Source organism: Pinus tabuliformis, chromosome Q (genome assembly GCF_031772625.1).
Source record: "Pinus tabuliformis cultivar Carrire ecotype Pingquan chromosome Q, CPIR1, whole genome shotgun sequence".
Taxonomy (NCBI): Eukaryota; Viridiplantae; Streptophyta; class Pinopsida; order Pinales; family Pinaceae; genus Pinus; species Pinus tabuliformis.
Window position 1 is genome coordinate 479,841,352 of NC_142296.1, and position 24,034 is coordinate 479,865,385.

The following is a 24,034-nucleotide window of genomic DNA, read 5'->3' on the forward strand; positions in this document are numbered from 1 at the left end:
TCAAACCTCGCGATATTGCGGACCCGCCGGACTTATAAAACACATCATATATAAACTATCGGGTCCGGCCTGTCGCAATCGGAATCGGCATACCACATACACATATATAAAACATTATGCGATGATCACGAACCCGCCGAAACTTTAAAACGTAATATATATAAGTTTTGGGTCCGGCCTATTCAACGCTTATAATCTTTTATAATAGAAATACCTATAAAATGCATAACGATACCTTTTTCTGCCTTTTCCAAAGTCTTTGCACAGTTTTCAAGATACGCCTTTATCATAATCGGTGACTCCAGTGGTAACTTTAGAACTGCCCGCTGCATCTTTGTGATTGCGATATATTACTTTGTTTCCTTTGTGTTTCTGATTCCGATATACAATTTATTACATCTCCCTCTTGCCTTATCTTTTTTCAAAATATTTTTCAAGTGATTTTTTGAATGAAACAAAAAAGATACAAGTTACAACATCTGGCTCCACCTGGGGATAATGCTTTTGCCACAGAAGCACTAAGAACCGCAGATTAGTGCCTTCACTTCGGGCATGGAGTCATATATTGCTTTGCATAAACTGAAATACTATGGCATTTGTACAATGATTTCACTCCGGTATTCACAATGAAATGATGCTTATTCTTTAGAACTGGAAGTAGTGTTTTAAGTATTGCCCATTAACAGGCAGCTGTAGAGTTTCACCATCAAGATTCTCAAGGATGAAGGTATTATTGGATCTCACTTCAGAAATTCTAAAAGGACCATACCAGAGAGGATCAAACTTCCCATGTTTACCCTTATCTTCTCTTCTAGTATCCCATCTCAATACTAAATCTGCAACTTTAAAATCAATTTCCTTGGCTTTCCTGTCAAAAATATTTTTCATCTTGGATTGATACATAATCAAGTTGTCTCTTACCTTGTCCCTGTTCTCGCTTAGCTCCACCACTTTGTTCATTCTTCTTATCAAAGCATTTGGTTCTTCTTTCGCCTCTTGAATCATTGCAATCACTGGCTTTACAAGTTGACTTGGAAACAGAGCCTAAGTTCCATATACTAATTCAAAAGGTGATTTCCCTGTAGATCTTCTTGTAGTTACTCTAGCAGCCCACAAAGCAAACTTTAACTTAGAATCCCAATCTCTTTGATTTTCTGCAATGGTTTTCTTAAGGATCTTCATCAAAGTTTTGTTAGTAGATTCAGCTAATCCATTTCCCTGAGGATGGTAAGCTGTTGAATGGGACAAAATAACATTATACTTGTGACAAAAAGCAATGAACTTACTTGAGTTGAAGACTTGAGCATTGTCTGTTATAATTTTAACAGGGCATCCAAATCTGCTGAAAATATTTTCTTCCAGGAACTTCATTACTATCTGATCATTTGCTCTCTTAGTAGGAATTGCCTCTACCCATTTGGTGAAGTAATCAGTTGCTGTGAGAACCCACCTGTGTTGTTTGCTTGAAGGTGGATTGATTTCTCCAACAAAGTCCAATCCCCATTGCCTAAATGGCTCCTCTATGAAAACTGGAATCAAAGGTAAAGGAGCTAATCTCTTTTTCTCAGCAAAAAGCTGACACTTCTGACAACTTCTAACAAACTTATATGTATCACCAAATAAAGTAGGCCAATAAAATCCTGCCTGAAGGATCTTATGTGCAGTTACTTTCCAACTGTAATGTCCTCCACAAAACCCCTCATGATAATCTTTGATTGTTTCTGTAAATTCATCCTCTGTTAAACATAGCAATAGAATTCCAGCAAGATCCTTCCAGTACAATCTGCCTTCCACAATCACATATGGTTGTGCCTTGATCTTTAGTGCCCTATACTTTGTTCTATCTAAGGATTGGGGACAAGAAAGAAAGCACAAATAATGAATTATATGCTTATACCATTCTGAACACAAAAATTTATACCTGATCTTCATACCTGGATCTTGCTCTCCTTCACTTTCTTCAGCTGCTTTTTCATCCACAGGTGCCAACAAGTTAATTCCCAATGCCTGAAAGTTTGATTCTATCAACATTTTTGCCAATCCTTGTCCTTTCACCAACTTTGTGGGTTTTATGTCCAAATCATATTCTTGGATCTTGGCAATCCACTTTCCTCTTCTGCCTTCTACATCTCCCTGTAGTAATACATCTTTCACTGCAGCATTTGGCACATAAGCAATGATTTGGGACTGCAACACATAAGTTCTAAAAGCTTTCAAGGCTTTTACCAAAGCATACACCTGTTTCTCAAGAATATTATATTTCAGCTCAGAATCCCTAAGAATCTTACTGAAGAATGCAACTGGCTGCTCTCTCTCTTCATCATTCTTCTGCAGTAAGACAACAGCTATTGAACTTGATGATGCAAATGAAAAAATTTGGAAAGGCTTTTGGTAATCAAGACTGATTAAGACTGGAGCTGCCTATAATGCCTCTTTAATCCTAGAAAATGATTCTCTAGCTTCTTTGGTCCAACTCACTTCATTCTCTTTTTTTAGCATATTAGTAATTTCTTTTAAAATTTCTGCATAGTTGGATACAAATCTTCTCAGGAAGTTTATCTTTCCCAAAAACTTTTGAATATCCTTTTTACTCCTAGGCAATGGTATTTTCTGCACAGCTTGTACTCTGGCTGGATCTATCTTCACTCCTCTGGAAACAATGTGTCCCAATAGTTTTCCTTCTTCTAGAGCAAAAATGGATTTTTTGGGATTTAAGGAAAGTCCAAATCTTCTACATTTATCAAAAGTCCTCTTCAAATGATCCAAATGTTCTTCATCAGACTTTGAGAAAACAGTAATATCATCCAAATATATTACTACAAACTTATCTCCAACAAAAGCAATGTCCATAGCCCTTTGAAATGTAGCACCTGCATTCATCAATCCGAAAGGCATTCTAGCATACATAAATGTTCCCCAGGGAGTTGTGAACATTGTTTTCTTCTGATCCTCCTTATCCACAGCCACCTGGTTATAACCAGAAAATCCATCTAGCATTGACATTCTAAAAGATCCCGTTACCTTTTGCAGCACATGATCCATCTTAGGCAATGGATAGTTATCTTTCAAAGAAGCCTTGTTGAGATTTCTAAAGTCCACACACAACCTTATTTCTCCATTTTTCTTTCTCACAGGTACTAGATTAGCCACCCAATCAGAATACCTGAGTGGGACTATGATTTTGGCATCAAGCAACTTCTTGACCTCCTTTTCAATTGATGGTAGAAGCAGAGGATTTATCTGTCTAAGCTTCTGTTTGTAGGGTTTAACCCCCTCCTTCAAAGGAATCTTATGTTGAATAATATTTACATCATAGGTTTTGAGATCTTCATAGGACCATGCAAAGACATCAACATAATTCTTGAAAAGTTTAATATATCTTTCTTGAAAATTAGGTGAAACTCCAGCATATAATTTGACTAACCTGGGATTCTCCTGAGTTCCAATGTTGTGATCCTGAATATGTTCATCCTGTGAGATTTTCCCTGAGTCCACAGCCACATCATTGGAATTAAAAAGCCTTTCAAGAGGAACAAGTCCCTTTGGCAGAATATTATCTTTCAATTGAAAGATCTTCTGATTTGCTATTGAATCTTTTAAACCACTGGCTCCTGCAATTTCTGTTGTCTCTTCTTCGTCCTGATCAATTTTTGTGCCCTGGAACTCTTCAACCATAGTCAAAAACTCCTTAATCTGCTGGTCATCTTCAAAAACTTGCCAGTTCTTAACATTATCAGGAACAAAAGGTCTGTGTCTCATTTCTACCTCATATCTTAGTCTTGGATTAATAGGAGGCTTGAAAGTGCTAGCAGCCACAGCCAATGAATCTGCCAATCTATTCTCATCTCTTGGAATGAATTGAATGTTAAAAGCTTCAAAGAAGTTTTCAATCAAATCCCATACCTCATTTCTGTATGCCCGGAGCCTAGGATGCTTTGTTTGGCAGTGATCTTTTATCTGCTTAATAATTAGCTCCGAATCTCCAAAAGCAGAAATTGACTTGACTCCCATCTGTTTGGCTATTTGTAGAGCAATAATCAAGGACTCATATTCTGCCACATTGTTAGTTGCCTCAAACTCTAATTTGAAAGAAAAAGGGAACATATTACCTCCAGGTGCAATTAGAAGAAAACCAGCACCTGTTCCTTCCTTGGAATAAGCTCCGTCAAAGAAACATTTCCACACTTCTTCCGTTTGCAGCTCTGTAATTACATTGGCTAAAGCAAGCTGCTTCTGATTATCTTCAGCCAGCTCTGCATTATCATGCAGTGTGAAACAAGCAAAGTCATCCTTCTCCTGACTATATACAGGTGAATTGCTTGCTCCGTTTTTTGTAATTGTCTTTACAAACCTAGTTTCTCTGTACAATCTCCTCTCCTCCCCACCAAAAATCGGTATAACAGCATATGTAAAATCTAGTTTCAAAACACCTCCCAATTTAGCCCCCCAGGACCTAGATAGAAGCATTCCAAATCTAGCAGGAATATCTGCTACTACAACATCCATGACCAAGCTTCTAGCTGGAATTTGGGCTAGTGACACTGCCAGATCCTTAATAACCCCCAGACACTTGACCTTGTTTGAATCAAAAGAATACAAATCCCTGTAAGGTTTGGTCACTTGTAGATTTAGTTGCTTCATCACTGACAGAGGCATAAGATTATGTGAAGCTCCCGAATCAAACATACAATTATGTAGGAGGAAATCATGAACCAATAGGGAAATATAAAAAGGAGGTATTGAAGAATCTACTTCCTCTACATGTGGACCAAAAACCACTACTGGTTTATCTTCCTGCAGATTTACAATGTCACTCTCATTTTCTTTTAAATTAATAAACTCAGCAATCTCCTTTTGATAAGTAGGTGTTTTTGCCAATTCTGTAAGGGAACTTTTATTTTTACCTTTTCCAACTCCTTGGTAAGACTAAACAAGTGACCCTGTTTAGCAGTCTTTTCATTCTCATCTTCACCTTTCTTCATGACTAGAATTATTTGAGGAATTGAAACAAGTTTCTCCAAAGGAATTTTTCTAGTTTGATCTTGAGAAGACTCACCTCGAAGTATCTGTGTCTTGCCATTTGCATTTTGCTGCTGCTTTCCTTTATTTACTTGTTTTGCAGGCTGAGATTCTTGTGGAGTCGCCTTTGGTGAGGAAGTTGAAACTTGCTGCTCACTTTCATTTTCTTGATTTCTTGATCTTTTCCTAGATCTCAGGTCATATTTCTTATGTAGTTCAGCCTACATAAAATCAGAGAATTGTTTCCAATATTCATCAATTTCATTTTCATCATGAATAGCATCTGCTTCATCATACACATACTCTTCTCCTTCAATGTCGAGTTCATCTTCATCAACTGCATATAATGTAGAAATTTGATCTTCAGGTTGTTCTTCACTAGGATCTGCTTCTATATATAATGGTGCTTGAATTTGATTTTGATCTTTTCTTTCCTTTTGCAAGATTTGCAAAGGTTGTCTTCTGAATTGGGGATTAAAGTTCTTATTATACTGTGTTTGTCTCTGAGAGTTCTTATTTTCTAACTCTAACCTATTTAACTTATCTGACAAAGTTTTAATTACATTACACATATCCTCCAATGATTGACTTTGAGAGGATTCTATCTTTGCCTTTCCCTTGTCTTGGGTAGGCTGTGTTTCTGGTGCTTTTCCTACAGCCACCAAATTCGCTTCTATCTCTAAAGCATCTATTTGGATTTGATCAAGGGTTGGAGCTCTTCTTTCCCTTAATGTGAATCCAAAATTTGATTCAAAAGCCCCTGCAAAAGTTATTTTTGCACCAGCAGGAGGAGGCTTAATCTCTGCTGGGAGACTATTGTACAATTTGTTAAATCTTCTGACAAATTCGGCCACAGTTTCATCAGACTTCTTCTTTATGGCATTAAACTCTGTTAATGAATATCCATGGTCTCTTTTTTCTCCCCATCTCTGAATAAACACACGTTCCATCTCTTCCCAAGAAGGAATGGTATTATTGGGAAGTCCTTTGAACCATTTCCTTGCTTCTCCATCCAGGGACTAAACAAAAAGTCTTAGAACAACATCTAAATGTTCAACATTTAGGCTTTCTACAAAATTACAAAATACTACTACATGATTCTCTGTTGTCTGTTCATCTTCTCCTGAAAAACGTGGAAGAGTTTTAAGGTAATCCTGTGGCATTTGATTGAAAGGTTGTGGTAGTTGAAGAGGTGCATACCTATTCACTAAGAATGCAGGTGCTGCCATGTTTACTGAACTTTGATTACCAACAAATGTGGAACTTGATTGAGAGGTAAATGGAATGTGCAAAGGAGGTAATGTGGTTATTGGTTGAGGTTGAATAATTACAGCAGGTAAATGAAAAGTAACAGACTCAAAAGATTGGTCTTGACAGCTAGGTTCCTGAAATGAAGATGATGAAAAAGATGACTCTCTATCAGATGAATGTTCAAATAAGTTGTTGCTTGATGCAGACAATGTAGGAATTGGTCTAGTTGAGATCTTAGACTTCCTAACCCTCCTTGAAACCAGCCTTTCAGGATCTGAAAGAGCTTGAACCTTCTTTTGTGAAGTGTCTGATCTTGTATGGGGCCTTCTTGAAGCCAGAGTTATTGCTTTGATTCAAAACAGCCAAATATTTCCTCCTCACTAAACAACTAAAGGAAAATATTGAAACCCAGGGAAAAATCTTCTTGTCTTCTCTCCCCGGCAATGGCGCCAATTAATGTTGTTCCTTAAGAAACCAATTTCCTGGCTGTGGGGAAATTGTGCTTAAGACATTAATAAATATTATTTACTGTCACTTATTGTTTGTTGTGTTCTCAAATGAAGGACCTGGAAAACTTGGTCTTTAACTCTTAATACATGTATGACCAGAACATCTCAGAATGCCATTTGTTGCTAGATATAAATGATGAATGAAGAAAGTTTGAAGGAGAAGTTAAAGATAATATGCTGATCTTTCACAGAAACTACTATCTGTAACTTAGAGGAACTATGATAATGAGAACTGAATCATAGACAATATGTTGGTCTTTCACAGGAACTATTATCTATAACTTCGAAAGGAAATGAGGACTTCAAGTATAGGAGTGCTCTTTTAAGGAAATTTAGCTTTATCTACATAAGCAAATAAAGACTTGCAGCTTAATTACTATACTTGAAAAGAAGAAAACATAGCATGACACATGACAAAAAAGCTTACAAAATTATATGCAACAACTCATGGAAACTTCTGATTCTTTCATTAATCAACGATGATATCAGGAATACAGTGGCCTAGTCTCCGGGTTCTCCAAAATTCCAACCCTTTCTTAGTAAATTTTCCTCTTTTTATACATTGTGGAACAGTTGTTGATTTATGAAACTGCTCAAATTATCTAACTGCTTTTCTAACTATATGAAGTAAAAACTATTACAGAATTTTACAGAGGGTAAAAGACACCTCAAAGAACATGAAATAAAAAAAACATAATTGGATTTAAAAGGGGATGATAACTGCTGGCTTGCTCTATTGATCCGCTACCGAATTCCTCTGTAAATGCCCTAATGATGCTTAATTTGTTTTAGCCATAATGAAATACGTTTAGTTTGTGTAATCCTGAGTTTACATGGGCATTCTGATTGGCCAAAATGCAAAGAAACATACCGGATTGTCTTCCTCTTCAGCTTCAACTTTAACCCTGATTTTCCACTTTACACAGCGAAATTAACGCGAACTTTTGATTAATATGGGACTTAAAAGAGTTAATCTTGCTTCATAAACCTGTCAAATCCGTCCACTCAGCGCTCCGTTGACTTCCATCGCAAACCGCAATCGGCCCAATATACCACTGCAAAATTAACTTTATGCACCCTTAAGCCGCATAACTATGGTAGTGTTGAACTTATGCATAAATCCTTCATATTCGAGCTTTTCTATTATATACCTTTTATAATGAAAATATGCCATAAACATGCTTTTTCCGCTTTTAATACGGACTCCGCACAACTATCGAGGCATACCTTTCCCGCGATAGATCCACCGTAGATCTGCGCTTAGCAGATCAGACGGTCTACAAAGATTTCGGGTGGGACATAAGCCCGGAGAATACCCGCCCGAAATGGGCGGTTTTCTCTCTCCACCCAGCTGCTACGTGTTGAACAATAAGTGGAATCGGGTGAGTTCCACTAAAAACCGCTTACCCCTTTGCATCCGCCCGAAATTCCGCCTTTTAGCTTAAAATCTGCCTTTTCATACGTCTCGCGGACCCGCGGGGCTATATATATATATATATATATATATATATACACATACATATATATATATATATATATATATATATATATATATTCAGGTCCGGCCTTTCTATTATAATCCTTTATAATAGAAATATATATATAAAACTACGTAAACAAAATATATATGAAGGGCTTATGATATAGCGGACCCACAAGAATTATAAAAAGCAATGTAGAGTTTTTCGGTCCGTCATCGCAATCGCAATCAACGCTTTCAACTAGTGCTTGAACTCAAACCTCGCGATATTGCGGACCCGTCGGACTTATAAAACACATCATATATAAACTATCGGCTCCGGCCTATCGCAATCGGAATCGGCATACCACATACACATATATAAAACATTATGCGATGATCACGGACTCGCCGAAACTTTAAAACGTAATATATATAAGTTTCGGGTCTAGCCTGTTCAACGCTTATAATCTTTTATAATAGAAATACCTATAAAATGCGTAACGATACATTTTTCTGCCTTTTCCAAAGTCTTTGCACAATTTTCAAGATACGCCTTTATCGCAATCGGTGACCCCCGTGGTAACTTTATAACTGCCCGCTGCATCTTTGCGATTGTGATATATTACTTTGTTTCCTTTGTGTTTCTGATTCCGATATACAATTTATTACATCTCCCCCTTGCCTTATCTTTTTTCAAAATATTTTTCAAGTGATTTTTTGAATGAAACAAAAAAGATACAAGTTACAACAATGGCCATCACCCTGGTTTCTAGGGCCCCTTATATGAGCCCCCTGCATCATTAAGGAACCCATGATTGTCCCAACCCATGGTGGGCAATGAACTGCCCAACCTTAAGGGGGTATCCACTACTATATCATTCACATCATGCTCTCATTCCCTGGAGTCCCAAGCAGTTATAAAAGAAAAATCGATAAAAGGCAAAAGGCATATGAATAAGGGTGGAAAAACAAAGGCCGGGGTAACTCATGTACCATGATTGCTCCCTCCCACATCTATACACCCAAGTGTGGGCTTCCCTCATTATAGCTACCCTTATACCATGGCATGTGGCTTGGAGCCTTCGTTGTTACCCCACCCCATTCCATCACTATTTTACATGCCAACATCCATCCGACGGATGTACCATGGGCCTGTCACCCACTTAGAGGTTGAAACCACCTAATAGGGTCCTTGATTAACCTCCTTCTTGAGCCAGGAGACACCTATACATTCTAAAGTCTGTTATGGAAGGGCATGCCACTATGAAGTGCCCACTTGGTTCCATGATTTGTAAGCTCATTTGCTCAATTGCACTAATGAAATTGTTGTACTGGAAGGCGAGAAGACACACTGGATCTTATACAGGATTGCGAGTGGGTCTTCATCTTGGGGTTTGATCTCCCTATACAATATCCAAGCCCTCTAAAGGGTCTTGATGACATTTGTGGGGTGAGAGTTGAGAACCATGGGCCTCCATTTTAACAGAGAGTCGATAGCCATGCCATCGGATACTCAACGCTACTTATTGCTTGCTCGTGTCCCACTTATTTAATGATGATGATGCACCTGGACCACCTTGCCCAGTCGACTACACATTTGCACCACACACTTGGCAGTTGATCCGGGCCCAGATGGGGTTTTGTCTCACCTAGGGAGACAAGGGAGGACTTGCATCATTCTTCCAACCCTACATATGGAGCACAGGCTTGTTCCATTTAGTTGGAGACCCACGAGGGTGTTCTTTGTGCCCCCACAACCACTTGGGAGCACCACAGGTCATTTGCTTGGAGATCAAGGGGCCACCCTCTTCATCACTATTATTGGAGCCCTCATATTCATTATGGTACATGAGGGACTTCATTTGGCCTTCCAACAGCCCTTCTAGCTACTTTTCTATCATTTTGGCCCTCTTGAAAGGCTAATTATTCATGTTATGGAGCTATTTGGTGGGCTTGTCACCAAAATAGGGTTATTTTGCACATTATTTTATTATAGGGGCATCATTAGGCTAAATTAGGCCACTCGAACTCCTCGGAGGATTATATAAATATGGAAGAGGCACTCTCATTCATTCATCATCACTTGGATTTGTATCTCTTTGGAGAAAAGAACTCGGACCTGCTATTGATGGACGAATTGGAGTTTTATTGATGCATTTTGATGTTTGGATAATATCATAATTGCTATCTTATCTTGTAGTTTCATTGTTGCAATGTGGTGGATGGATATAATCTTTTGTCATGTAAGTACTCTTTTATGCGAAATTCTTGATGTTTTATGTCTAATGTATGGAATGCTATGCTTTGATCATGCTTGTGCCCTAATTATTAATGTGAAATTCATGAAACACTTGTAATCTTGGCTCATTGCATATGTTACTCATCTTGGCAAGAAGATCAAATTATTCCTAGGGGTGGGTTGTATACCTTTCACCTTGAAACTCCATCAATTTGTGAAACGAAGTATAAATTCCTCTTGTGACCTAGTTGTTGCCTCTCTAGGGTTAGCGAAGTTGCAAAAGGACTCCTTGGTAGAGCGAAAATCCTAAAATCAAATTCACTTTGACTCCATTCTCCACAATTGGCTAGGCACTAGTCTCAATCCTTGGTGATCACCCTAGATTCTTCTTTTCCTTTCCAAAATTTTCTGCCCTAACCCTAGATGGTCTAGCTAGGGCATCAATCGATTTTCTTTACAACCATCCATTTGAGGTGCGAGTTGGTGGAGAACTACGTTGGTGTCTCCTCTTCTAGCCCTCCAAGTTTGAAGATAATCCCACGGTTGGTTTTAGAGAAACATCAAGCCCTAGTTCCAATATTGTTTTGGTCTAGATCTCCTTAGGTTAGCGGCATTTCAAGGGGTCTATTGTGCTTGAAAACTCAAAGGAAGTTCATCTATTATTGATCCCTCCTCTTCCCCTTACTTGACCTTGGCATTTGGTTGAAGATCACCCTAAACCCTAGGTCTTGTATGGGTATCCTTGGTCTCTTTGTGGTCCCATTCTTTATATGACAAAATATCTTACAAAGCTACAATAGAGATCATTCTCCTCTCCTTGGGAAGCCTTGATCTAGGCATATCCATCATATTGATCAATCTTTACTTAGGTCTTGACTTTCCCAAATTAGCCTTTCTAAGAGAGCCCTTTACCTTGCTTCTAAAGCAAGCAAGCCCTTATATAAGTCTCTCTTGTGAATAAGCCTTGGGAATCACTACATATCTTATCATTAACTTATCCCTTCTTGTGATTTCCTTCATATCGGGACTCCTCCCATCAGTGAAAGTCTGTAAAGAGTAGGGGACATTGACTGAGGTGACAGTGGGTCCTTGTCCCATTGTTGTCACTTGGTCTAGTAGTAGTCCCTTTGGAACCCCTCCTAGGACCCCTGCTAGATTGAGCAGTAACAGGTCCCAAAAACCTGGCAGACGCTAAACTCATGGCTACTAATGTAGAATAGAATATAAATGTTGCTAGGATTGATTTGTCCAATTACCCTAGAGCTAGAATTGAACCCAACATTAAGCCTAGCTCTTAGGTGGACCCTGTTTTGTAGGTATTTGCCCAAAAATTCGATGAAGTTACGAATGGGCTAATGCAGGGGCAAATGACATTAATGAACATCTTAACTATGATTGAGAGAGAAAGGCGATCACAATCAAACTTCCCTCATTAATCACAACTTAACAAGGACAAGCCTTTCAAGAAGAAAACCCCTAAAGGAGACCGTGCCAATCAGCAAAATGTTCCAAACACCCTTGCCCTGACCAATTTGGTAGGACAAGAGGAGTATCCCTAGTGCCAGCCTTGTGAGGAGTATCACTCTCAAGAAGAGTGTCCTTATAATCAAGTAGAGGAAGAAGAAGTTCTTGAGCACTTAAACATTGTGAATGATAGTGCTCCCTTTTACATCTTGCTTTGTAGCATTTACTTCCAACCAAAACCTAATCAAGTCCATAATGAAGATACTAATGATCAAGCTGAACCGATCATGGTTGTGGAGAATAGTGGAAGATTCAAAGGTCTGCAATATTCTAGGCGAAATGTAGACCAGGCCCAAGCAATCACTAGCTCCAACACTGCATCCCAAAAAAAGGACAATCCTCAAGTACAAGCTCAAAACTAACCTAAATCGAAACCTCGAAACACTAATGTTGCATTAGATGTGGATATGAGTAATGTTTTGGCTAAGGTAAATGTGCAAATCCCTCTTTTGGAGATGGCAAAGCTTCCTACTCAAAGGAGGCAAATTAGGAAGGCCTTTGACTTTGAGGAAGAGCCTAAGGACCCTCCTATTATTCTGCAAAATATGTACTTTGATAGGAAAAATGGGGGTCATGAACCATTCTTGTTGTCCCTAAAGATCAGTAACCTTACATTGCATAATTGTATGCTTGATTCCGGTGCTTCGGAAAATGTTATGCCCTTAAAAGTCTTGCTTCAATTAGAAATGGAGATCACTAGACCTTACAAGAATATGTGTGATTTTGATTCCAAGTCCATACATGTTTATGGTCTTATTAACGATGTAAAGGTGTCTTTGGCAGCTAACAAAGATATATTCATGTTAATGGGTATTGTAGCTATTGATGTGTCGGATGTTTGGGGTATGTTATTATCAAGAAAATGGTGTGCATCAATAGGTGGCCAATTGCAAATTGATTTGTCATATGCCACCATTCCTACCTCTAATGGAACACCATTTCTCTTATATAGGGAACCGCAGATTCCTTATCATGTTGAAGATATTGAATCTTTCACATTCCCTGCCCCCATTAACAAGGCCATATTTAGAAAGAATCAGCAAGAATCAAAAAGTTGTGAGTCAAGACCATTCTAGTGGGCCCCAAAAGTCGAACAAGCCTTCTATTTCATAAGATGTCTATCACATTAAGAGTTCTAATAAAAGGCAGATCATCACCAAAAAGCAATGGGTCCAAAGACCAAAGAGAGAATACCAAGTGGGTGACCTCGTCTTGGTTGATAAACACCTAATTCCTATTAGGACCCATGGCAAAGCGTGTATGGGTTACTTTTATATTGCTAAACTTGATGGTGAACTTTTGCCTTCACCGATGAAAGGGAACCGCCTTGCTTTGTTTGATGGAAACTGACAAAATCTTACATAGTAGTAAGTTGCATTGCATATTGTGTGAGCATTCTAAAATCTTGCATTCTCATATCATGTTTAATTGTAGATTAGATTACATTTAGAATAGATTTTATTTTCTGTGCATATTTATATCATCGTATAAAACATAGGTGATACCCTACACCCAGTGCACATGCTCCCAAACAAGTTGATTTGAATGTGTAGGTTACAGGTCTACGATCCCAAGGATTTTTGGAGTTCTCATGAACTATCCATTCGAGCTTATGGATCGTGTGCTCTATGGTGAGCTCGTGTCCCCGAGTTGGAGTCAGATGTTACCCACCAAAATGGGAAACTCCATAGGAGGAAATTTTCCTCCTACATTTGACAGCCAGTCGGTCAGCCAGACATCCAGCAACCCCTGTCAACCACAATTAGACAATGATATGCCAAGTACCTCTGCAACTTGCATTAGCCATGTTCCTCTCACCGTCCAGCATTAGCACTTGGATAAAGGTGGGTTGCTATTCAAAAGGTACTTTCATCATTTTGCAATTGGGTGCTTATACTTGTTTGTTTTGGGCATTTAGTATGGATAATTGGGTGATCTAGAAGATTGACGAACCTTGGTTGTATTATTGTTCTCTCACCTTAACAAGGGGTTAATCTTTAAACCTAGTCCAATGGGACCTCCCTTGAGGCCCTTTTGGTTATAGGATGGGCACTACCTCGAAAGCCATGATCGAGATAGTTCGTCCCATCTTCCCTATGTCATACTTAACTCCTTCCGTGCCACATTACAAGCTCCATATCTCACTTCCATTCTTCGGGTACAACTTGTCATTAGTTCTTGGGGATTTGGCACTCATGTGTTCACATACCTTGAGTAGGACCCAAAAAATTTTGCCCTGGGAGGTTGATGCAGCTAAAAGAAAAGGAAAAAGCATATCATGGCCACAACAAAACAAAAGAAAATCAAAATGCAAAAGATGGTTGGGACATAAGAATTAGCACATGGACAAAAACCTAACATGAGCTCTACCTACCTCATATGGCCATCACCCGGTTCCTGAGCACATGATGCTCCATTACATCAAAAAGGAACCCTTGCATGTCCCAACCTCAATGAGCGATAAACTGACTCATCTTTAAGGGGTAATAAAATTGCTACATCATACAAAGCAAGCTCTAACCCTTGAGCTATGAGTGGTAATACAAGGAATAATCAAGAAGTAAAAAGCGCAAAAGAGGGGTGGAAAAACCAAGGCCAAGTTGGTAACTCATGCATCCACGAATGCTTCCTCCTCACATCTATACACTCAGGATGTGGACACCCCCATCAACTGGTCCCTTTGACCATGGCACTTGGCCATGAAGTATTCTCCCCTCCATTACCACATTATTATTCACTAACACCTATCAATTGAAGGGTGGACCAGGGAACTATTGCTTCCCCTTAGGGGTTGGAATCACCTAATGGGGTTGACCTTTAGCCACCCTTACCTAAGGGGAAAACACTTTTGCAAGATCATGATCTTGATTTTGGAAATAGATCCTTGTTTGAAGTATTAAATTGCCCTTAACATTCAAGTTTCGTTCGCTTAGATGCATTATTGATCGTAGTCTCTGATGGATGGTTGCTTTCACTAGAATCCTTCTTGTTTTATGTCTAGTGGTTTAGCAACCCAAGCCTTGGGCATCCACTGCACAGGTACCCAGGCCCTTTAGAGTAGTACATTGGCCAAAACAGGTGCAGAGTTGAGAGTCTGGAACCTCCTAGCAGCACTAGCAGATGACACATGTCCCATAGTACCTCTAGGACCCAGGATGTTGGTCAACTTTGACCCGATTTTGAGGATTTTTCAGGATGACACCACTAGACCCAGTGTGCCCCCAAGTTGGCCTTGACACAACTTGATGGGAAGGAGTTGATTCAAAGCCAAGATGAGGATGAGAAACCAGGAAGGGCTTGTTGTACCAAAGGAAGCCCCAAATTGGAGATAAGGAGGCCTCATTTAGTAGTTGGAGACCCAAGGAGACCACTTTATGGCACCCCAGTTGGATATTGGGACCCCACAGGAGATATTGAGGTGGATTTGAGGGCCAACTCTCAAATTTGTTGAGAACTCATAGTGCATGTAGATTAGGGTTGATTTCTCTTACTTGATAATTACTTGTGAATCTGTTTGCTTCTTTATTAGATTGTATGTTTTCTCTTTTCATCAAGCAATTACCAAAAGTACAAAAACATGAAGATCACATGAGACAAGAACACAAGAAATTAGGCTCCAAGCCAGGGCAAAAACCCCACAAGGGGGAAAACCCAAGAAAATCCTCTTCTTATAGAATGAGATCAAAGTGAGATATCCAAGACCTAAGACCAAGAACAAAACTACCACAAAGAACCCAAGTCATCCCTCCTCCAAGTCTCTTCCATTAATTCAAAGTCAACGTTGGTCAAATCTCTGAATTCTGGTCATCTCCTGAAATTTCGGCTCCTGCTTTTTCAGTCCTGAAATCTCGGCCCCTGAAATTTCGGACCTGTAATACCTCAAAAAAACTCACAGAACTAGGGCAAAAAAATCTTCATCTTCTCTCTCCCTTGACCTTCTTCTTTTTCCTTTGACTTCGCTAGTTTTCCTTCTTGTCTTGGCACAAAGATCGATGTACATAAGTGAATGAATGATGGTCTCCAAAGTGGTCAAGTTGCCCTCTACATATACACATCCAAAAGGTCGAATAAGTGGTTCTTCGAGCCCAGGGCGACTTGTCCCAAGGAGGGATGACTTGGTCTTGTGGTGACAAAATTGAATCTTTTGAATCAAAATAAAAAAATAAAAAAATTCTTTTTCTTACAAATAGTCCAAATGGGACTTTGACACATGACAAATTTTCTTATTGACTCGATAAACCCTAGAAGCATGAAGAACATGCTTTGACTAACAATAATAATTTCTTTTTCTTTCTTTTTACATGAAATATATAATGACACAAGTACAATAATAATTATAAAGACCGAACCTAGTTACATTTTCCAACAAAATTTTGGATTATCCAGGCATCTACACATTTGTTGTCACCCCTTCACCCTTGGACATGGCATTTGGAGCATTTATGATGGATGAAATCCGCATTTTAGAGGTTACAACTCACACCAGCGGGAAAATTAGGCATAATTTGATGTTAGCTAATGGGTTGGCTTGTAACCCAAGGTTATTCAGTAATCAAACTTGTTTTTAGGGGCTTTGTAGACATAATTAGGTGACCTAATCCTCATATAAATAGAGGATAGGCTGACCTCATTTCATCATCATCACTGGTGACATTTTCGGCCCTCTTAGAGAATTTGTCCTAGCTAAACTATGACTTGTATCTTGTCGAGATGTTATCTATGGTGGATTTTTGCTAATGGAGCTATTCTTCGGCTTTAGAGATGTCATTTTGGAGCTCATATAGTAGGAAACGGAAACAAATACAAATCTAGATACAGATATGGATACACCAAATTTTTTAAAAGTCAAGATCCGAATACGGCGAGGGAATGCCACATTTACAAAATTCACTAATTTTTTTATTTTAAAAAACATATTCAAAGTTAAAAATCAAAACCATTCATGAATGACAACATTAGAACTGAAATCATTAGTTAATTCATAAATCTAAAGAATGAAATCATGATGCGCCATGCTTTATACAAAAAGGATAATTGTTAATACAAAATTGAGTGTCTCACCAATGATCACTCTATTGATACAATGATGTCTAATAGGTCTAACTACATGTCAAAAAATGGCTCTATATGCTCATCAATTGAATATTTCAAGCTTAGATCTTAATCAACCTGTCACCTTCCTTGACATTTGGCTTAAAATCTAAAAATTCCAATCTAGTTGCAGTGGTAAATGAATATTGTACATTGTTTGAGAACATGCTATAGTCTATGTATCATATTGTTCTAAGAGGACTCTTCACCTAGAGTTGGATGGGATTGATCTAATTAAATTATTAATGACACAGCCATCCTTTGTACACTATATATTATTATCTATGTATTGTCTTAAAGCTTTCTTGTTAGCATTATCAAAAATTGAAAATTAACATTTTGATGTGTCAAACCTTTCCTAGTAGCATTATCATCTACTATACAACCTATAGGTATTTAATAACTTATGCAACTATACATCCTACATATTAGTAATAAGTGATCTAACTAAAAATGTAAATAGAATATTTGTTTTTTAGGGTTTCAAATAGGTGGCAAATATCGTTTAAATAAATAAAAACCAAAATATCTAATGTTATTTGCTTGGGATTCGGCATGTGAGAGCTAGTTGACACAAGATCTGTTTCAATAGCATGGGATCCATTTTCGGGTTTGAAGGATCCATTTACGTGGTAGATCCTATGTGGGTCTGGGTGTATTTGTATCCATATCGATATCCAAAATAGGGATCCGCAAATCCGACATCAAGACCCCGTGGATCCGGTAACATAGTTTTGGAGCAATAAAGGACTTGTTCATGCATTCTATTTTGTAAGTGTACCTTGTATTTGATAAATCTTTACTATTTTGTGGCTATTGTATGGAATGATTGATTATCTAGGTTTTCTATGTGCAAATTTATGGTTGAAAAATTATTCTATGAACTCTTGATGATAGTATTGCATGCATTAACCACTTATAGAATCAGAATGTGAATGACAATCCCATGGGTGAACCTTTCAACTAGCTCTCCCCATTGGCTTTGCTCCCTCACAAAAGTGATAGCTAGGGTTTCTTATTCCCTTACTCTTTTGCCAAGGTTAGTAATCTTTAACCATCCCCTAGGCTCCATCACCCAAGGTCAAGGCACTAGCCTTTGTTACATGATTGATCACCTTGAAACACATCTTAAATTTCACCTTCCTCTACCCTAACCTAGAATTTCGACCTCTTAAGGTAAGCCTCTAGCTGGGGCTAGTGCACCTTTCTCAACTAGGGTTTGAAATGTTCCTTGGTAGAGGGGTTCTACACATGGAGTTGAGGTACTTACCTCAAAATCAAGTCATTTCGTGACTAATTTCTCTATTTTAGTGCAAACGTCCCTTACCCTAATTAGATTTTGCCCTAGAAGAGCCCTAGTTTGCCCCAGGCTTCAACTTGGGGCTTATTGAAGACTTCTTGTTCCATAAATTGAAAGTATACATCTATTGGAAGCCTTTGCTTAGCCTTGTGATCCTAGGTTGTTCTGATTACCTTGCTAATTCTCAAGCCCTATGTTGCATTGAGCCCTAATTAGGCCTTTTTGGAGGGTCTGAATTAACTCTTTGTGCTAGCTAAGCCTTGTTCTTAAGTAGAGATGCCCTCCTTAAGCCTATCTTGTCACCTTATCCCTTGTATTTGATAGATCCTTTCAGGTTGCCTAATATAATTATATAAGGAAGCCTCCCTAATGGTGAAAATCCACAAAAGAGCAAGAGCTAGTGGTTGTGGTGACAGTGGACCACACCTCATAGTGTTGTCCCTAGGTCTAGATCTTGTCTTGTGAGCCACCCTCAGAAGACCTATTAGATTTTGAGGCAACAGGACCCATACTTAGTTGGACTGGATATGTTAGAAAGAGGAGGATGCAATCTTTTAAAGGGGCAAAAATCTTCAAAAAATTTGAGGAGTTGCAGTCTGTGTAAGTTCAAGCTCTTTAAGCCAGTCCAGAATAACAGTTTGATCACTCGTAACGTTACAATTTTGTTTTTCTTTAGTGAGATGGGCTTTTGAGAAAGAGTTTTCCTCTTATGGCAAGCTGATGGTATTTGCAAAATATTGTTATAGGTGTCAGCCTCGTCTCTGACGATTACTTGGGATAGGGCTTTCTAGTGCAAGACTGAGCAAGACACGGTTAGTCGTCCTAGAAACCGGGTGATTCGTGCTCAGCTGGCCAAAATAGTATATGTCTGCTGGCCCTGTTGTCACAACAATTTCTTACTTTACCAAGCTAAGCGTAGAAGATACGCTTTGACCGTTTGATTCAAATTATAGAAACCTCAATGCAAAAAGCTATGCTGAATCATCGTAATTTTTGTTTGCTTGTAACTAAGTGAAAAAGTGTTGAGCAAACACCATTTCTTGCTCCAATTGGTATCAGAAGAGGGGTAACTTCCCACACTGACGATATGGAAATTGCACTATTGCTGAAATTGATAGTTGCAAGCAATATGCGATCCCTACTATTAAAATTTATATTGACATAATTCGGTTGAGGAAATCGCCAATGCACCGGTACTGAAATTCATTTTGATCCTAACATTTGAAGAAATTGCTTGTATCCTAAACTGTAGTTCATTTTCAGCTAAATTACTAAGCAACACACAAATTAACACTACAATGGGTTTTTGAAGAATACGTAGTTACCTGGGAACGTTTGCAGGCCTTGTCAGAAATTGCAGTGAGGACTCCCCAGACGCCTGGTCTCGAAATATAAGCAGGCTGCGCCGCAATCTTCTGTGCTATTGCTCTTATCTCATCTTTTGAAGAGAAACTGCTGGGAATTGTTATTGAGTTTGAATGGCTGTTCAGCCCCATTTCTACCATTGACGCTTCAGACACTATGTATCGCATGTATAGCTCAATGGGTGCTCCAGTTGCATCGGTGATGTCACCGTGAAAAGCAGAAACAGAGCACAGAACTCATTAGTGGTTTCAATGGCCGTGTGAAAATGGGCTAAGATGGTTCAGTCCGCCGCCTGTCCGTTACAGATTTTGAGTAGACTGTGCTGATTTGATTTTTATAAGGGTGATTGGAGGGAAGGAAAGAGTGAGTATGAGTGGAACAACATGGCCACCTCACGCTTTTAGTTTTTCAAAAAGCTGGTGATTTGACTTTTCAGGTAATTATATACGTATTTTGCTTATTTATAAAAATATATATTTATTTAATAATTAATTATTATTATATTAATTAAAAAAAAATCATATTTTTTTATTTCATTTATTAATAATTGATTTCGTTTATTTTAAAAGAAAATAAATATATTTTATTAAAATTTTAATTGTTAATTAATTAATATATAAACAGTGTTTAAAAATATATAAATATTATTTTAAATTTACATAAATTTGATAATAAGTAATAAATTATGAATTAAAAATTAATAATATAAAAATATATATTTATTTTTCTAATTTCTGCTTTAATATAAAAATATATATTTATTTATTTATTTTGGAAGTTTTTTATTCTAATTTTTCTAAAATCGTGTAGGAATTTATTGAAATCACTAGCTTGATGGGTAACCTCTGCACAATCGAATCACTTCACTAGCTTCATGAAGTGCCCCAAATATATTACTATATTAATAAAATTTAATACTTGCTAAGGTGATTCGTGCTCCTGGGAATTATGCAAAAGTGATGATTGATATGTGATTCGTTCTCCACATTTCACTAGTTTCAATCCCACTTCTTCACCCCTGTGAGCATCACCCGATGCAATGAGTGCTAAGTGAACTATTCAAAAATCATGAGAAATTAGTCACTTTACGACTACATCTCATGGAAATGGTCATACTTTGAATGACTTACTTAACGCAGTTGAATCCCAAAAATGATATCTAATATAATGCACTGCGAAAATCCCCATACTTAAATTCAAAAAGAGTCAAGGGATCTCTACCTGAATGGTTCATGAGGCACAATACTTGCTAAGGTTTTGCAAATGGGGTAGCAAGCTAAGTGGGCTTGATTGTGGAAAAACTCCACAGTTAAGCGCGCTTGTTCACCTCCTGGGAAGTCCTGGTTACCGGGTGCAAGCCCCGGAAGTGATGATTGATGCTATGTGATTCGTTCTCCACATTTCACTAGTTTCAATCCCACTTCTTCACCCCTGTGAGCATCACCCGATGCAATGAGTGCTAAGTGAACTATTCAAAAATCATGAGAAATTAGTCACTTTACGACTACATCTCATGGAAATGGTCATACTTTGAATGACTTACTTAACGCAGTTGAATCCCAAAAATGATATCTAATATAATGCACTGCGAAAATCCCCATACTTAAATATATATATTGTTGAATTGAGGCTTCTGTAATCCATAATAGTTGTAAGAAGAACTTCGGTGTAAATAGCCGTTGGAGGCTCCGCTCAGACTATTTAACATGCAAAGCTGGATCTGTGTCTTTAACTTGTCCTGACGATGAACCACACTGGTTGGTTCGAAACGCGTCGACAAAAGATTGGTTATGTGATTTTGCCGAAGATTATCTAAACAATATATATATTATTTAATCTATTATATAATTTTTTTCCATTTATTAAAAATATTTTATAAAAATACATAATTAATTAAATTAAAAATATATATAATATAATTTTAAATTTATATAAATTTAATTATAGGTAATAAAAAATAAATTAAAAATCACTAATAATAATAATATAATTTTTTTATAGGAAATTAGTTGATATAGTGGAGTTAAGTATCATATTTATATTTGGCATTGTTTAAATTTTGTTATTTTGTGGTTAGAATTTGTTGGAAAAAAATTGGTTAAAGTTTAATTTTTATTGTTTAAAATGAGTTTTTGACTATATATATATTCAACATTCTGAAAAATCTTTGAAACAGGAAAATTGTGGAAAATTTATAACTGTGATTCCATAAAATCTTTATTAAAATGACAAATTAAACCAAAAAAATATGAAAAAACCCTTCACAAAATAAACCCTATATAATTCTGCTATGAAACTTTAAGTATTACTAAATAATAGTAAAGGTTAGTTAAAGATAGGTGATTTCTTTATAAACAAAGAAATCGTATAAATTAATTGAATCAAATTAATTGAATCACTGACTTGATTGTCCCCTTAAAATTAAATTATTATATTATAATAAAAAATTTAAGCAAAATTCATTTAACTAAATATAAATATAAATATATATTTAATTTTATGTTGTGTAATAAATCGCTGATAATCAATAGATTTTTTTGAAAATGTACAAGGATACAAAGATTTTTTTAATTGTTATTTTTTATAATAAACACATTTTTTAGGGGGAAATGTTCAAGGAATCAGTTGATTTTTTTAATTGTTATTTTTTATAATAAACACATTTTCTTAAGGTATAAGAAATCTTTCTTTTTTTTTCCGTAAAGAGAATTCATAATTTCATAAAAAGAAATTACATGTTGTGGATGCCCGAAGGCATACGCTGTAAGCGTGGCTTTTTGACCACTGTCCAAAACAAATATATACAATGAAACCCAAAGGGTGTGCTGTTTTGTTGCAAAATAAAAGCTATGTAAAACCAAAAATCACCCACGCAGGGGTTGACATCCATATTCACTATGCTATTATATACAGAGTAAAATTCAATAAAAGTTCAGAAACAAAAAGCTATAAAAATTAGAGGTTGTTGCCTCTCTGTAGTCCCTCATCTATATATGACCTGTGATAATACTGATAGATCCCTGCCGGAGTATGTTCGGCGATCATCCACTCTCCTAGAGGACGATGCGTTGCTTCTTTCGATAGCTTGTCAGCAGTTTCATTTCTTTCCCTGTAGATGTGAGAAACAGAAATCTGATCAAAGAATGTTTTGAAAAAAAACAATTTCTTCCATAATAGTTCTCAAAGAGTTAGCAGAGCAAATAGCTGTATTGTTAAACCAATCAGTCACAATCTTTGAATCTCCATATATTTGTATATTTCGGCATTGTTTCAGGATAGCAAAGTATAGCAGATGGCGAAGTGTTATCAATTCAGCATGATTGTTTGTGCCAGGTCCCAGTCCCATACAAATCTGGAAGTAGTGAGCTTCAGAAAGGTAGTGGCAAATGCCACCCCCACAGCCATGCTATTGGGTAGCACTGTCATAATAGGCCCACGGGATCGATTTGTTTATCTGTTCCTGTTGTATAATTCGAGGTCTCTTTTGTCTGTCATCGTTTGGAAGTTCTTCATATGTAGCACAAATTTGTGGGGGGAGTAGATTCCAGTTTACCAATTTATCTTCAAAGATTTTGTTATTTCTCTTGAGCCAAATGTACCATGAGACGAGGAGTGGAAGGTTCCTTGATTTTGCCACAGCCGAAGTACTCCACCAGTTCTCCCAAGTTGTTGTTATATTGACCCCCTGCCAGATCATATTCATATTAAGAGATAGTAGGACTTGAGACCATATACTTCTGGTGGTAGAGCAAGTAAGGAAAAGATGTTGGGTCGATTCTTTGTCTTGGAGGCAAAGTACACACCGGGTAGGACCCAAGAAAGCCCTTCTTTTCAGATAGGATCCAGTGGGGATCTTATCTTCTAATATGTTCCACATCAACAGTCTGGTACGTGGAGGAGCTTTTAATTTCCATAAGGTATCCCACCAGCTTCTTAAGACCTCCGGTTTTTTGTCTACTATAATTATGTCATACCCTTGTTTCGATGTGTATTGCCCAGCTTTTGAGTGAGCCCAAATAAGTTCATCCTCTACATTCTGTAATCTAACATGTGATTCTGTAAGTGCCTGAAGGTAGATTTGCCAAATTCTACTCCATTCATTTGGTATGTGCCAGTGCGGATCAGTCAGCCAGGCTTGTGTATGGAATGTAGTATTTTGCTGATCTCCAATCTGTCCCAGAAACTTTATGCCCCTGTTGTTTAGGTGCTATATCAGTCCAACTGGTAGTAGATGGGAGTTACCACTGCCTGTCCAAGGATCGATGCCAATACGG

General features: G+C 37.6%; 1 protein-coding gene across 3 annotated transcripts in view; it reads right to left on the reverse strand.

The window, feature by feature from the left end:
• LOC149220267 (uncharacterized) overlaps positions 1-20,074 on the reverse strand; it is a 519,697-nt gene extending 499,623 nt beyond the window's left edge. For all 3 annotated transcript variants that reach the window (XM_089384738.1, XM_089384737.1, XM_089384736.1), the window contains exon 1: positions 19,721-20,074. In XM_089384738.1, the coding sequence (XP_089240864.1) occupies positions 19,721-19,927 (207 nt within the window). In that variant the 5' untranslated portion in view covers positions 19,928-20,074. The remainder of the gene's footprint in view (positions 1-19,720) is intronic.
• Between the last annotated feature and the right edge of the window lie 3,960 nt (positions 20,075-24,034).